A 16,513-nucleotide genomic window follows, 5' to 3' on the forward strand; every position below is an offset into this window, starting at 1 on the left:
GAATTTTATATCACAATAAGTGGTAGTTTCTGCAGAAATTAGGCTGGGTTGCTCTACTTTAGCAGGGCTCCTGCTTCAGTGTGGGAGCCCTGTTAAGAAGTCAGTGAGTACTTATTTAGCAAGGAACAAAATAATGTCATCAAATGATAATCTCCCATCAGTTCTTGCTAAGGCTATTAGAGAGATCAGTTCCTTAGAATCTCATTGTGGAGATAAGATTTACTACATTCATGAGACAATTAAAAGACAGCATACAATCAAAAGCTAAATTGTATATAAGACTACAGGAACACTACAATACTATAGGAGTTCAGGAAAGGGAGAGTATTGTCATTTCTATAGAATTTTTCTGTGATGGGGATGGAGTCAACTGTACTCCTATTAGAGAGCTATGAGTTGAGTCATCCATACATACTCTTCAGGAAGAGATAGAAGTCTTTGGTTTGGTTTTGATCTGCATAGCCTTAGATCTCTTCAGCTTTGGCATCCCACCTTTGATTACTTATGTTTTTGTTTTAGCAGCATGTCCCAGCCCAGGATTCTATAAGTATCCTTCTATGGGTCATGATACACAAAAAGATGTTGGACAAGCATTGCTTGCTTTGCAGAAAGAAAAAAATGCCTCAATCTCAGTTTAAGCCAATTAATCAACAAGTATCCATTAAGCACTTACTATGTGCCAGGCACTGTGCTAGGTACTGGGGATACAAATCTCAAGCTTGGTGGATTTCAACGATTACATTGGTGGCTGCAGACAGGGATCCCTTGTGTCAACAAGTTTGACTAGCTTCTCATGAGTGTCCTCATTCCCAAAAAGTCAGGTGTTTATTTTAATGTGTGCATGTATTCTTAAGTAAGATCATCTATCTGACTAACTTTTCTTGTAGAGGGTTATGTTGCAGAAACAAATGCCCACAGATTATACTGACAAAGGCAGGACTGCTCTTTGATGTACTTTTAAAGTGTGATTTGATTATATATTAGAGGCCAAATATTTTTCCCATGGGCACACATCTTTGAAATTATGTATGGTAATGGGAAATTTTACTTTATACACAGCTTTTCAGGAATGCACCAAATGCATCTAGTGAGGTGGAGCTATAATCAGAGGCTCTCTCTCTGTTATGAATTCTGTGATGTAGCGTAAGAGTTGAACTTCGGGTGAAGGCTTTCCCACACTTATTACACTTATATGGTTTTTCTCTGGTATGAATTCTCCGATGAAGAATTAGGTACGAATTTCGGTTGAAAGCTTTGCCACATTCATTACATTCATAGGGCTTCTCTCCAGTGTGGATTCTCTGATGTTTGGTAAGGTCTGAGCTCTGACTAAAAGCTTTGCCACATTCGTTACATTCATAAGGTTTTTCTCCAGAGTGGATTCTCTGATGTAGTATAAGATTTGAGCTATGACTAAAAGCTTTCCCACACTCATTACATTCATGGGGTTTCTCTCCAGTGTGGATTCTCTGATGAAGAATGAGGTTTGAGTTAAGACTGAAAGCTTTCCCACACTCATTACATTCATAGGGCTTCTCTCCAGTGTGAATGATCCGATGTCGAATAAGACTGGAACTCCTTGTAAAGCATTTGCCACATTCATCACATTTATGGGACTTTGTTCCTGTAGGAACTTCTTCCTGTGAAGCAGAGTTTGAATTCAGACTGAAACTTCTCCCCAATCCTTTGCCTTTTTCTCGATGGCCTCGCTCCCCTGTGGGTGCTTTCTTGTCAGTCTTGTTGACTGTCATCTGTCTAAACTCTGTTTTTTCTAGTCTCAGTTTCTCCTCTAAATTTCTCTGTTGCCTTTCTAACCTGCTTTCCTGTTCACATGTTTCTCCTAATTCTCTTTGGAATCTTCCAGATATTTCCCCATGAGATCCTGTTGCTTCTGAAATATCTTCCTTTGAAGTTGACTCCTCATTGGTTGTCCTGCTTCCACAACCTGACAAACAGAAAATACAAGCATCATCCTTTTCTTTCGTTGAGAATTTGAAGTGCTCAATAATCAAGTGAAAACATGGCTATGTCTGCAAAGTGGATTCACAAGGGAAGCAAGTGACAAGGCCTAAGAAGGCAAAGTATCAAGGGACAATTGGGAGAAGTAATTTTTAGAAGTGCTAAAGGGAAATTTAAGTCAGTAGAGATGAACTGAATGGATAATAAAACCAAGTAAGATGGAGGGACAGAAAAGTAAGAGAGAACAGAGAAAAAGGCAAAGACTGGGTGATAAAAACAGGTAACTCATGACAATGAGCAAGAAGAACAAGGCCCATTAGGTGAAATTTGTGTGTGGAGGGGAAGGGAGATAGTAGAAGAAAAAGATGTCAATATGGAAAAAAATGGAAAAAAGAAATAAATAGGAAAGAGGAGGTTAGGAGCTGGGAAGAAGAAAAGGATAACAGTAACCTGAAGCTCCTCTTGCCATTTCCTATAATACTAATTCCTATAGTTAACTCATAAATACCATGAATATACATACACATACATATACCTTTACATATATATTTACATACACATATCCATATAAATCATTTGCTTAAACAACATTGTTTTGCTTAATCAAATGAAATAATGTATATATAGCACTTTGTAAGCATAAAGTACTAAAAATGTAAATTATTATTTAATAAGATCTAGAAATTAAAAAAAAAACCACATCTCTCCCTTTCTGTGACGGCATTCTCTTGGTATGATGGCAATTAAGAAATAGGGCAAGAAGCTTTGAAGAGGTCAGATGGACCTTTGCCTGAAGAAACTCAAAGCATTTTCTCCATACCTATGATCTCTAACTAAAAAAGCAGTGAGTGCTAGAATAAAGGGACAGAGGACACAGAGGGACAGAGAGGCTATTCCAGCAATGTATAATTAGCACAATTAATACCTTCCCTGATGCTCTAAGGATAAGGTGGATCAAAGGGCAAACAGGATATAAGCCTTGAAGTCTTCCCTTTCATGGTAAGATAACAAACACAAAGGTACTCAAGAGCACGGTTTAATTGTAGTTCGGTTTAGCAATAAATACATTTATTCCTAGGAATATTTTAATTTATACTTTGCTCTAAAACTTCTATATTGCTTTAAGCCAAAATCAGTTCTGTTATCTTAATAAAAATGTATATTTTCATAGGACAAGTGAAAACAGATCATTTCTTACATCACTGCTCTTCAGTTAGACAGTAGGAAGCTATGTGACCCTGGGGAAGTTACTTAATTTAGTTTTCTCAACTATAAAATGGAGATAATCAGCACTTACCTCAAAGGGTTGTTGTGAGGATCAAATCAGATATTTTAAAGTGCTTGGCACATGGTATTTAATAAATTCTTGTTTCCTTCTAGAAGTTTAAGTACTGGAACTAGGCAACCCTAAGTAGGTATGGTCACCTAGCAGCAACTTATTGTGGTTCTGGCATAGTGCTTAGAAGAAATTAATTACCTCAGAGACTTAAATTCAGTGACCAAAATATCATAAAGGTCAAACAAAATGAACAGGAAGTTAAGTCTATTTTTACTTCCTCCCATTCTCTGATTCTCTCCTTCTCTTCTATGGGAGTGGAAATCTTAAGTGTTTGGCTTCCATTGCATGTTATCTCTTTGAGCTATTACCTTGTGGGAACATAAAAAAGTGTAGAAAATTAATTGTAAACACCTTAAATAAACATTTTCTGTTGGTCTAATAAAAGGTAGAAAATGTACAACAGTAGAGTAAACAGACCAAGTCTCTCTTAATAGATTTTTTTCTGGACCCACAGCCCTTAGTAGGTAATCACGTAACATCTGGAAATCCTGGGCACAGAGAAGGAAATGAGGAATGTTTGTAGAATTACAAAGCACCATTCTAGAAAACTGTTCAGTGGGAGTGAATGGCAACAAAGAAGAATTAACTAGAGAATATATATTAAAGTGAGAGGACCCTCCATAGAGTTCAGTGACAGTGCTCCCAGAGGACTAACTGATATTTTAGTTCAAAAGGATAATGAATTTATCTGCTTGTTCCCTGCTAAGAGACAAAGAAAGATTCTTAGTAATGACATCCAATAAAACTGGGAGAGGATCATCTCTGGGTAATTGGAGGGATGAAGAAGATAATGACACAAATCACAAGAAGTTCTCTTTTTCCATTTTCAGTGATCCTAAACAGAATTAACAAATGTTTTTGTGACCTTGGAACAGGGAGTTGAAAAATCTTGCTTCTGAACACCAACTCAAATGCTCTCATCTATGGACAGGCCCTCTTGGCCATTTCTCTGCTGAACACATAAACACCACAACTAACAAACCAGGAGGCAAAGAAATCTTATTAGACAATGATCTCCCTTTACACCTCCATGAGTTCTTACCCTGGGAAAACACATTTCCATAATTCTCCTGTCTGTTGTCTCTACAGAGATTCCTCCGAGCCAGGTTTTGACATCCCCATTCCTCCAGGATGAGAGACACAGCCATGTCCTCGATTTTTACCAATGCCTGAAACAATATGAGATTCCCAACTCAGTTTTCAACACACCTAGTACAAACCTATGATGAATTAAGATTAAGAGAAAGTAATGCATACCATAAAAGATCCTAAATGGGTATGGGCTTTTGGATAGGAAGAAAGGGGAGAGAGCAATTAAGACATAGGAAGCTAGCCTAATTTGAGTAGAAAATGAGTATAGTAGGTAAGATCTACAGAAGAAACTTCCAGAACAATATCAAAACAAAGGTCTTAGTGAAGACAGAGGAGGCCCACAACTCACCTGGGAATCTGCTGTGAATAGTGCAGAGGCAACAGCCTGGTCTCTGGGACCCCTCTCATGGGAAACAGGAACATGGGAAGCAGGGTAAGCTGAGGAAGAAAGGAGCTGTGATATCAGTTCTGTCTTAAAGCTTTTCTTGAACGCAGAATACAAGATGACTCCATCCCCGATTTTTAACCTCCACTCCCACCCAATGCTAAGTACAACAACTCAAAAGAATGTAGAAAAGATATGGTTCCTGCCTACTCATCCTCTACTTTCAGGCAGTAAAATTCCAAAGGGGTCAATGGCATTTTAGAGCTCGAACAGACCTGAAAGATAAATGAGTCCAACAACTTCATTCTGAAGAAGGATGGAGGCTCAAACAAGTTAAAATGATTTGTCCCACGTGTGACTTCTGGTTGTTCTTTTACTGTCACAGGCTACTCTTGATTTCTAAGTATCACAACATGCAGGAATAGATAACTTTGAATACATGTACCGAGTCTGACTTGTGGCTCAATTTCATGCAGGTCAAGAGGCAAGGACCAGAGGACTTGATCATAATTGGGAAAATAAAAAGCGGCTTTAAAAATGTCTTAAACAGTAATTGTCTAAAAGATAGTAATGTTACTGTGTAAGAGTCTATGTTTCTGCCTCTCCAATTTTATCTCTATCTGCCCTGCTCTCTTCTTCCCTATGTTTTTTTCTACTGCATGATCATAATAAACACGCATTTTGAGAAAATACATGGGTTGAATGTTTAGACAGTGACAAATTTGGACAGAATTGGGATACTTTATTACAAACTATGATAAGAGCACAGTGAATAGGCATCACTGACGAGTTGGTCATGACTACACTAATTGCACTATGTGTACAATGGGAAAAATTCAAAACAAGAATAACTTCTGATGTTGGGGAAACATAAGTAGATCTTAAAAGTTACTGTAAAACTGAAAATGTGCTAAGTGCAAAGACAATGGAGATAAGAAACAGAAAATAAATCATTAACAGAACTGAACCACTGCAAATTGTACAATGAAGTACAGTAGCTCAGTTTTGTGAATCCAAGAAACACAAAGAGCATCCCTGTCCAGGTCTTTTGATAACACTCTTCAGTATAATCCCTCTATTACCACAGGAATGAAATCTTGTTCCTTACCACTCTGTTGTAAAAGACTTGGCTTTCTTGTTACATGCTTGATCTGGGGTGTCCGATTCTGGAATTCAAAGCTTGAAGAACCATGTGCTATTCCCAGTGGTACCATCTCCCGGGACAACATTTCATGTCCATGTACACGGACTGGTACCTGAGGACAAGTGAGCTGGGCTTATTAAGGAATCACTATGGTAGTGAGATTTAAAACTTCAGAGGAAAGACAAGGATCAATCCCTCAAAACACAGGACACAGAAATGGCACTAGATTTAAAAGTCAAGAAAACAGGACAAAGGGGGTTACCTAGCATCCAGCAGAGGAACTAGCTCCAATTTTAACTCAGAAAAACTTTTAACAAAGCAACTTCCCACCCCAGTGTTATGCTGTATTCCCTTACTCCAGTTTCAAGGCCCATACCCTGCTCACCCAATGTACGTTTCATTTCTCCTTTCTCACCTGCTGTCCAGATAAATCAAGCTCAAGATCCTCCAACAGTGTCACTGCTTCCTCTCCACAATCAGGACGGTACTCCTGCAACCAGGTCTGGATCTCTCTGGGCAAGACAGCCAAGAATTGCTCCAGCACCAGCAGTTCCAGGATCTGCTCTTTTGTATTCATCTCTGGCCTTAGCCATTGATGGCAAAGTTCCCGGAGGCGACCAAGGGCCTCCCTAGGCCCAGAAGTATCCTGGTAACAGAACTGCCTGAAGCGTTGTCGGAAAATCTCTGGATCAGAAGGGCTATTACTTCTTTGAAGACTAGAATCTTGGCCCCAGAGATGTTCCTCTTCATCTTCCTCTTCCACTTTTACTATCACAAGTCCCTCTTTATCTTGTATAGCCTGAGGGGTCATGACTGCAGCGTCCCTGGATTCTGCAGTCATCATTCAAGCTCAAAGTTCGTCCTCACTCTGATGGAATCTGTGAGGTGGACTGACACTGGAGATATCTGAGGATTTTTTTTCCTGCACTGCTCCTGAATTACAAAAAATTCTTATTAAAAAAAAGTGAAATGACTTATGTTTCTAGGGCATCCAACATTTGTCCACTTTCCCAATGGAATTCACTGAGGACAACAACTCTGACTAGTAACAAAGCTGACAAGCAACTGTGACATTAATGTCTAACTTGATTTCTTTAGGTTTGTCACAATGACATTTACCTGGGATAGGCCAGAAGGCCTACTTCAAAGCCAAGAAAAATTGGATTCAAGTCCTGTCTGTTAATTCAGGTGGTGAGAATGTAGCTAAGTCACTAAACCTGAGTGTCCCCAGGCAACTCTCTAAGCCTATAAGTTATCAGAACAGCTGCTGATCTGCATGAGTAGAGAGAACTTGCTCATAGAGAGCTGCCTACACTAATCACCAGCCTACTAGTCCTCCTCCTCACCTTACCTCCTCCCCCTACAAATTTTTCCTGCAGTTTTTGCTGCCAATAAGTGAGGAACAGTGCATTCTTTATATGGACTCTGGTCTGAGAGACAAGGCACATGCTTTAATCAGAGATCCATAGCAGAACCATGAATTTTCCACTTCAAAGCTTTAAAAACTGAAAAATAGAAGCATTTATGAAAATATAAAATGTTAGCAGTATAATGCAGAATACACATGTCTCTACATTTAAAGAAACATGAAAAAAATGTGGTACCTTTCTCACTAAAATTAACTGTTATGATTCCTATTCCAATGCTAAACATGCACAGAGTTGCTAAGAATGTTTTTTGTAACTCATCCTACTTCTTTTAATTTAGATCTAAATGTCTTTCAAGGGTATGGTTCTAGGCTTCAGGCCAGGCAACAAACAACCCTTATAGCAACCTACAGCTGTGGGTCCTCCTTGACTACCCTAGGCCGCAGGCTGCTACTACTCTAATTCTCTGTAGGCTTTAGCTTCCTTTTTCTTCTCAAAATTCTTCTTTCTTTTCAAAGACAGAAGCAAAAAGAGAATGAAATGAGAGACACATGATCTCTTTATATAGACAACATGAATCCTAGTGGTCTTTTCCCAGTCAGCAAGAATTAATTGTTCATCCTCTACTCAAAAAGAGACTCCCCTCCTAAACTTCATGTATTGTTTGAAACTGGCATCTTGATTTATGCCACCTTCTCTTATTCATTAGTGACACTATTTTTTTCATCATCCAGGATCAAACCTTAGGAATTATGTTTGATTCACCCTTCTCTGCATCTAATATCCTTTGTTCTTCTGGGGTCAATAAAGGTCTAAAGAGGCAAAATCTGATGGATATTGCTGAAAAAGGAATGTGGGGAGCTGAAAGTAGTTGTTAAGAGGTGACATAACTCCATTTTGTCCTGTATTTGCCATTTTTTACCATGTGATGTTTCAGCACTGTACAGCAAGGACCACCATCTCCTATAATATCTCCTTTCTCCCTGTTTTTATGAGTACAAAAGAAAACTCAAGGGGCCCTAGAGAGTTTAAGGAAGTTGTCCCCTTCTTTCTCCTATCAGATAAAGTAACAGTTTAACTTCCTTGGGTCTAGTGTAAATGACTACGTTAACACTTTTCCCCCTCCTTTGTAACAAGTGATAAGAATCCTCTTTTGTAGGAATGAGTACCTTTACCCAATCTAAGTGATCTATCTGTTCAGGAGGAATCACATCATCTCTTCTGTTAATTTCTCATGCTGAGTAGCTTTGGAGAAGAGGGTGTATAAACATCATCTGCTGAATTATCAGACACACATTTCCCTCCATTGCTGGTGGGATATGTCACACTCTGAGTGAAATACCTTGCAGTAAAATGTTTCTGACTCCTGCTAGTTTATTGGCATTAGCTAGTTGAAAAGATAAGAAAATTCATGCAACAACAGATACTAAATCTTATATGGCATCAAGACCAGTCAATTCTTTCTTCACAAAGTCTCTAAAATCCATTTCTTTCCATCCTTTTGGGCCTTAAGACTAATCTTCCTAAAAACCAGAGACTTTTATCAAGTTACTTCCCTGTTTAACAATCCTTTGATAGCTCCCATGGTCTAAAGCCTAAACTCCCTAGCTTTGATTTAAAGATGCCCAACAAATAGAGCATTATCTCTCACAAACTTATATGAACCTACCAGAACCCTGTCAAAATAACCCATCTGTTTGCTCTTTGCCTTGTGTTTTCTTGTCTCCAATAACCCTTTGTTCATCATTCAAAGCCAAAGTCAAGTTACCCCTTTTAGCCTACAATAATCTTTCTTCATGGAATTTTAACACTAATCATTTATCTGTTGCTGGGAGGTAGTGTTGTGTAGTTGAAGGAGAGCTGCACTTGGAATCAGCAGAACTAAGTTTCAATTCTACCTCAAGAAACTTACTAGCTATGTGACTCTACAGCAAGTCATTAAGTTCTGAGAGTTGTAGTTTCCTCATCTATAAAATGAGGCTACTTCTATCTTCACTACTTATTTCATTGGACTGTAAAAAGTACTTTTTAAATCATTAAATGCCACATAAATGGGATTTATTGAAAACATTTAGTTGTAATATATTTTCCTCCTTTAAATCATATATTTGCGACATCATTCATACATACGTAGTACTTCCAGTGAAGAAACTCCTACCACTGATTCAGATGATCACCTATCCCACATCTCCCCTTACAGACTTGTCTGGGGTCCTGAGGAGAGATTTGAAGACTTGTCCAGAGTTCTCTCACCAGTATTTATTTTGGATCAGTAGCAGAGCACCTCTCTACTACTCCTACAGCCTTTTAAATGAATCATATTCCATCTTACAATGTTATTTATTTTTCTTGTCTGTTTTACTATGTCTTGTTCCTCCAACTAGATTCTATGCTTGGGGTGGGGTGAGGATAGAAAACATTTCAAAATTAAATTTAAAAATGTATTAAGGACCTTCTATGCATCAAGTACTACATTGGTGATGGGGATACAAAGACAGATTCTGCCTTCAATGAATTTATAATCTAAAAGGGGAAAAAAGACAAAAAACCAAAATACAGTGTAAAATAGACATACAAGGCAACACAAGATATTTAGAGGAATATTAGACTTAGGTCAGAGTAGTGAAGGATGGCAGGAAAGCGTAAGAACTGGGTCATAAAAGGAATGATTTTAATAGGCAAGGAATAGTAGAAGCATCCATTCTAGGCATGGGAGACGGCATGAGTAGAAATCCTTCAGCTATGAAAAGGAAGGAACAAGGAAGAGGGGGGAGAAAGTAGTTTGCTGGAATATTTGAGTACTCAAAGTGGGTGAGAGCTAATATGAGATCAGGCTGTAAAGATAAACTGGTGCCAGACTCAGGATGGCTTTAAATGCCAGAACAAGGAGTTTATATTTTGTTTTAAAATATATATTTTACTTAAAAAGACAATGTGCACATGAAGGAATCAGTTCTGAAATAATACTTTAGTAAGATTATTGGGAAATATTCTAAAGGATGAATTGGTTAGATAACTACTTATGAAGCTAAGAAACTGAAATGGGTGTAAACCTGAGAGGTTAATGTTAGAATATTAAGAAGGGGACAGAAGAGAGTTACTGAGCAGATAGTCCTACTGATTAGACTTCTGACTGAATATAGTACTGGACTCAGAGTAGAGAAGATCTGAGAAGGAAAATTTCCCTTATATGTTACTTACTGGGCAAGTCACTTAAATTAACCTCTTTGTGCTTCAATTTTCTCATCAGTAAAATAGGATATTTAATGTCTATAGTATTTACCTCTCAAAGCTGTAACGTAGCTGACATTAGGTAATATATATCAAATGCTTCAAAGTCCTATAAATGTCAGTTATCACAGGCTGCCTCTCAATATACATTCCCTGGCATTTAAGGCTCTTTATAGTCTGACTCCAGCCTACTTTCCGTGACTAATTTAATATTATTCTCTACCATACATGCTTCTTGATTTCCAATCGGAAGCCTTTCCTGATCCTCTTTAATTGTTGCTCCTTTCTCCCTCCTCAAATTGTTTTGTGTTAATCACTTTATGGGTTATATGCTCTCTCCCTTCCCTAGTTTCTTTTCTTCCCAAGTTCCTTGATGGATAGCTGGAACCTTTTTGCCCCTTCCATTTTTATTTTTGCATTCCCAGTGCCTAACTAAGCATAGTACTTTGCATAAAATAGGCCTTAACAAATATTTGTTAAATTGACTTCAAAGAAGTGAGGGTAAGCAATATTAAATGATAGAGAAATCAGTAGGATGAGGCCTTTAAAAGGCCATTTTATTTGCCTACATGGATCTTATTAATGAATTTGGAGATAATAGGGTAAAATAGTAGGAACAGAAAAGAGATTGATTATAAGGAAATGAGGACTGAGTGAATAGTGGGGAAGGACAGGCCATGAATATAGGCTATTCTTTCTAGTAATTTGGCAGTGAAGGCAAGGAGCAATTGAAAGGCAACTTGAGTAAGCTAAAGGGGGTGTTATATCCCCACCAAATGCATAGCTGATACCATAAGCAGGCACTTAATAAATATTTGCTGACTGCTTCATGATACTGCCACAGACATGTACACATGTAAGGATTTACAAAATAAATACAAGGTAAAGGCTATGTAAGAGGAGAAAAGTGGATAAGTGCTTTAAACTTTCTAGGTAACTAACTTGATTCAAGTTGCTTCGGTTGATTTGAAGAACAAGATACCTACACTCACTCCTTTTGGGGAGCATTTTAAACAAACATAAACTCCTGCAAAATAAATATACACATTTTTATGAAAAAAGTGGTCATCATTTTATCTGTTCTAAAAAACCATGAAGAAATTCCTGAAATATAATGATTTGGCATTTCACATCTGGAAGAGTAATTGATGAAGCATTACAGCATGTTTGCAAAGTTGAAGATTTCACTCTGTATACCATTTTCCAGTTAATTTATAATACGTTCATGTAACAATGGAAGACCACATGGTACAATAGAAAGGACAATGGTCTAAGTGTCAGGAAACCAAGCAGTTGCTTCAAGTTTTTGTGACCCTGGGCAATTCAATTCAATAAATATTTACGGGAATGTCTACCAAATTGCAGGTATTAGGGGATACAAAGAAGAATAAGATAGAATCTTGTCTCAAAGAATTTACTGTCTAGTGGGGAGTTAACTCCACTTAACGCCTCAGTCTTCTCATCTATATAAAGAAGGCATTAGACTGAATAGTCCCTAAGGTCCCAAAGAATTCCTAAATTTTATGATCTGTGATCCTCTCCAGGTGAGATTAGAAACCAGTTTTCCCATAGCATTATATACAAATCATTTATTGACTTGAGAACTTGGCATTCCAAAAAAAATCTCCTTCTGTTCAAGAAATTGTTTCTAAAAGAACCAGTACAAAACTTTTGACCAACAATAAACAGAAAATTCACAAGGTTTTAAAACAGAGCCATAAGGCCATTTCACCGTGTAAAAACAATACTAATTTAACAAGAGATTCTACCCAAAAGTATTAGAAGGAAAAAACTAAGATTTAATATGAAAGCTATTAACATTTAGATCCAACTTAAAGCATGTTAGAACTAAAAAGATTGTTTAAATCAAGAATAAGCTAAGCTCTGTCTTATTAAATTTTCAAATATGTCTAATGATCCAGAAAGGCATCTGCTAACTAAACAGTCACAATAATTAAAGTGAAAGTAGTAACCAGCAGAAAACTTTCCAGGAGAGTGAAATGATCTTTTGTATGACAAAGCTGTTTTTTTGTTTTTTTTTATAAATGGCTGGCAAATAGCAACAGTGTTCTGTTTTGGTTGCACTAAATTCTCCACAATTCAATTGGGCAACTGTTCATAAACCATAATCTGCCTAGAACTGGGCTTCACAATAAATGCTTTCTTTGGTTCCCGTCCATGTAATTTCCACTTTCTATGATGAAAGTGTCTTATTGTGTATTTGTGGGGGTGTAGGGAAGGAGGAGGAGAACCAGCTTGGCTGAACTCTTCACAGCTCTATTCACAAAATAATAGGTCCGGAACGGTCTTTGGGAGATCATGCAATTCAATTTCTTCATTTTACTAATTTCTTAATTTTACAGATGGGGAAACACTGATCTAAAGAGTCCAAAGTTATCGTCCAAGGTCACACGGCTAGTAAGGGACAACACCAGGGACGGAATCCAGATCTCCACACTCTGGGGGTCTAGTGCTTTTTCTGCTAAAGTACGCAGCAACGCCCTTCAGAATACAAACAAAATATCCAACACAGAGACGTCAATTCAACCATTCACTTGTCGCCCTGACCTAAAAAAATTAAAAAAAGACAAAACAAAAAAAAGACACACACACACACACACACACACACACACCTTAACGCCAAATCGCTCATTAAAATACAGCACTGAGTTCCAAAAATTGGAACAAAAAGGATGGGGTTGTCCCTTGCACCGCCCCATTTCACCTCTTAGGCCCAAATCACAACGTGAATAGACAGAAGTGGTTTAACTGCCAGCTTTGGCGCAGCAGGCGTGCCAGCTCAAACAATGTTAAGTACTCGAAATTGCTGAAAGAGCCTCAGACACAAAACAACCCCGACCAGCTCCTTAGGATGGAATGTCACCAGCCCTTAACGACTCGGTCGCCCCCCGCCCCCAAGCCTCCCTGAAACCCAGCCCGGAGTCATTCCCGAGGCTGCGACAGAATCAGGAAGCCAGAGCGGAATGACAGCGAGGTCACTACTCCGCCATCCCCAAGGACCCACCGAGGGAACCGCAGTCCGAGCCCAGACGGGTAGTCTCGGGGCAGACACCGCCCCTCCTTCCCATCCCCCACTCCCAGCTCGGGCTCCAGCCCCGCAGCGGACAAGGAGCCCCCGCGCCTACCCACAAGGACACCCCCTCCCCCGCACCCGTGCCTGTCCGGGATCCCTCCTTTATCGTTCTCCGTCCAGGGGGGTGGCGAGTCCTCTGTCTGGAGCCGGGCAGGCAGCCCCTCCGCGCACTGGGCCCGGGCCGGGCTCAGGGTGGACCCCGCGAGGCTGCGGACTTTCCGCCCTGCTCCGAGGCGCACTCGGCCGCTGCGCACCCCCACCCCCAACCCCTGGGTCCAGACTTACTCACCACGGACCCAGGGGCAGCACTGGGCAGGGTGACAAGGGAGGGAGTGCGGACCCCTGAAGACCGGAGAGACGAGAGGAGGAAGGACGAGAAGCAAGGCCCTCCGGACGCCTAGAAAGACACAATGAGTCACAAAGGGCGGAAGTAAGTCAAGGACTTAGCTTCCGGGGCGGAACAGGAACTCTGGGGACTCTCTAGGAATTCCGGAGGTGTCCACGTCTCGTTGGTTCTTTGGTTTGTCTACTTTGTATCAATCCTAGGCCCCGGGGGCACCTCAGCAGAGTTTAGGAAGGAAGGCGTCTTTGTTAAGAATGAATTGACGGAGCTACAAAATAAATCCTCAGAAATAAACTGTTTCTATAGTAATAATAACAGAACCCAAGAGGCAACAATAGAAAGGGAAATATCATCTCAGGTAACCACAACATGCATAAAATATTCGGGAATCAGTCTTCCAAAGCAGGACTTTTATAGATACAGTTACAAAGTGCTTTTTAAATAGGTGAACAACTTCAATGGCTTTAAGAGACTGTCCCGTGCTCACAGCTGTACTGTACGAAGGAAGGAGGCATTTATTAAGCACCTACTATGTTCCAAGTGCTTTAGAAATATTATCTCATTGATCTTCACAACAACCCTGGGGGCTGTTATTGTCCCTATTTTACAATTGAGGAAACTGAGGCAGGCAGCAGTTCAGTGACCCTGCTAAGGTTCACCCAGCTAGTAAAGTGTCATGAAGGTCAGTTTTCCTGCCTAGTGTGCCCCCTAGCAGCCAATAAAATAAGAAATGACAATAGTACCAAAGAATGAATTGTCACTGGGATGCTGCATCTAATAAAATATAGGGTATCAGACATCTGTGCTTTTTAGCGTTTAGTGATACTATCCCAAAACCTCTTGACTAGACAATGCGTAGTCTACAGAGAACATGTCATTCACATGCAATAATGATAGTAGCTATGTTTGTCATAGTTAACAATAATTAATAATGATATGGCAGATTAAAAAAAAAGACGTGAATGTTGTAATCCTAACGCCACTCTAATTTAAACTCCTTGAATTTAATGACAAATTATTTCTGTTTTCCCTTTACATCCTTAAGTACCTAGTAGCCCTTTTAAGCCCTGAGTATCTTTCCCAATTTCAATTCCCATTTTCACAAACAAATCCAATCCTAAGCCAAATCTACATTTCCCCCCTCAGGATTCTAGGGATAACCCTGAGAGGTTGAGATGACTCTTTGCTAATGCTGTCTTCTTTTTTTAAAAAATTAATTAATTTATTTTTAGTCTTCAATATTCAGTTCCACAGACTTTTAAGTTTTAAATTTTCTCTACCTGTCTCTCTTCCCTCTTCTCCCCATCCCCCAATGTCTGGTTCTGCTGGACCCAGATAAGAAACCTGTAAAAATCTACCATACTTAACTGGTTGTGGAGAGCGTACCCTACTCCCTCTGGAGACAGAGAGGGTTGCCAAACTCCATTCAGAATCTTATTGGATTGTTCTGTGTTCATCCATCCTGAATTTTTTTATGTATCTCCCTTCAATAAAACTAGTTTTCTTCTAGTTTCAATAAAAAGTAGTTATCGTGAACTCCATGTTTCCTTGTATGAGACTATGGTATTTCAGAATGGAAGCTTCCTAAGTTGTATTGACACCCCCCTCTATGGGACATTTTCCTCAGCTACATGGTTATCTGGGGGGAATTTTTCTTGAGTAGGGGCTGAATTTTCCCAGTCTCATCTTCTCATTGCAACTCTGGTGACTGTCTATGCATTAAACAAACTCCTTGCTCAGAAAGGGGAGACTGTTGGGACCATGCATAACAGAAGGGGATAGAGTGAAGTGTTGGGGTACAAGAGTTGGTGTGGTTGTGTTGGGGCCAGAATTGCTGCTTGCATAGAGTTACTTCCCCCAAACTTATTCCAACAAAAAACATTAAATTCATATCAGACCAAATAATGAACAAGAACCATGAGAAACATAATGATTTTTTTCCATCCTATAAATGCACATAAAGTCAGTCAATCACCCACAGGAAATAGGAAAGAGGGGCACTGACAAAGCTAGCGTCAGCTCAGGCAAATAAGCCATAGCCTCCAAGATACATATAGTCTTTAGACTTTCCCTCCCATCCCCAATCATCAGAATACTTGTAAAACCATGGTGTGAGGTGACTATGGGGAGCAGCAGAGGCCAATTTAGAAGCAATAGCCAGCAAAATTGGCTTGGTACCACTCAGACCAGACTAGCCTAGTCTCTAGGAGTTCCAATCCACCACTCTGTGACATTTAAAAAGTTCAGGAGATATAATTTCTGGGTAATTTAATCATTTTATTAATAATTCCAGCATGTTTATTAATAAAAGGATGGTCATTTGGCCATCTCTCTTAGACCAAAGACCATCCCTCATGGCTGGGCTCACAGTTTATATGCCTTCGGAAGAGTTCCTCAGAGGAATAAATTCCTCAGAGTGGCAATCAACTCTGGTTAACAATTAATGAGAAAAAGAATATACAAGAGATTGGGCTATATGACAATGAAGATTTTGGGGTAACTGACTTGGATAATGCAAATCTTGGTCAAAGAGACATCAATTTCCATATCACCTGTTTG

The 16,513-nt window shown here is 39.3% G+C and overlaps 1 protein-coding gene across 1 annotated transcript; it reads right to left on the reverse strand.

Annotated features, from left to right (window-relative positions):
* Window positions 1–204: 204 nt before the first annotated feature.
* ZKSCAN1 (zinc finger with KRAB and SCAN domains 1) lies at window positions 205–14,048 on the reverse strand. The gene is made up of 6 exons (XM_072641448.1): window positions 13,901–14,048; window positions 6,335–6,852; window positions 5,884–6,031; window positions 4,740–4,828; window positions 4,341–4,467; window positions 205–1,945 (listed from the first exon to the last, which is right to left on the reverse strand). Exons 2-6 carry the CDS (start codon window positions 6,761–6,763, stop codon window positions 1,050–1,052), a joined length of 1,689 nt encoding a protein of 562 aa, XP_072497549.1. The 5' UTR covers window positions 6,764–6,852; window positions 13,901–14,048; the 3' UTR covers window positions 205–1,049.
* Between the last annotated feature and the right edge of the window lie 2,465 nt (window positions 14,049–16,513).

Source organism: Notamacropus eugenii, chromosome 2 (genome assembly GCF_028372415.1).
Source record: "Notamacropus eugenii isolate mMacEug1 chromosome 2, mMacEug1.pri_v2, whole genome shotgun sequence".
NCBI lineage: Eukaryota > Metazoa > Chordata > Mammalia > Diprotodontia > Macropodidae > Notamacropus > Notamacropus eugenii.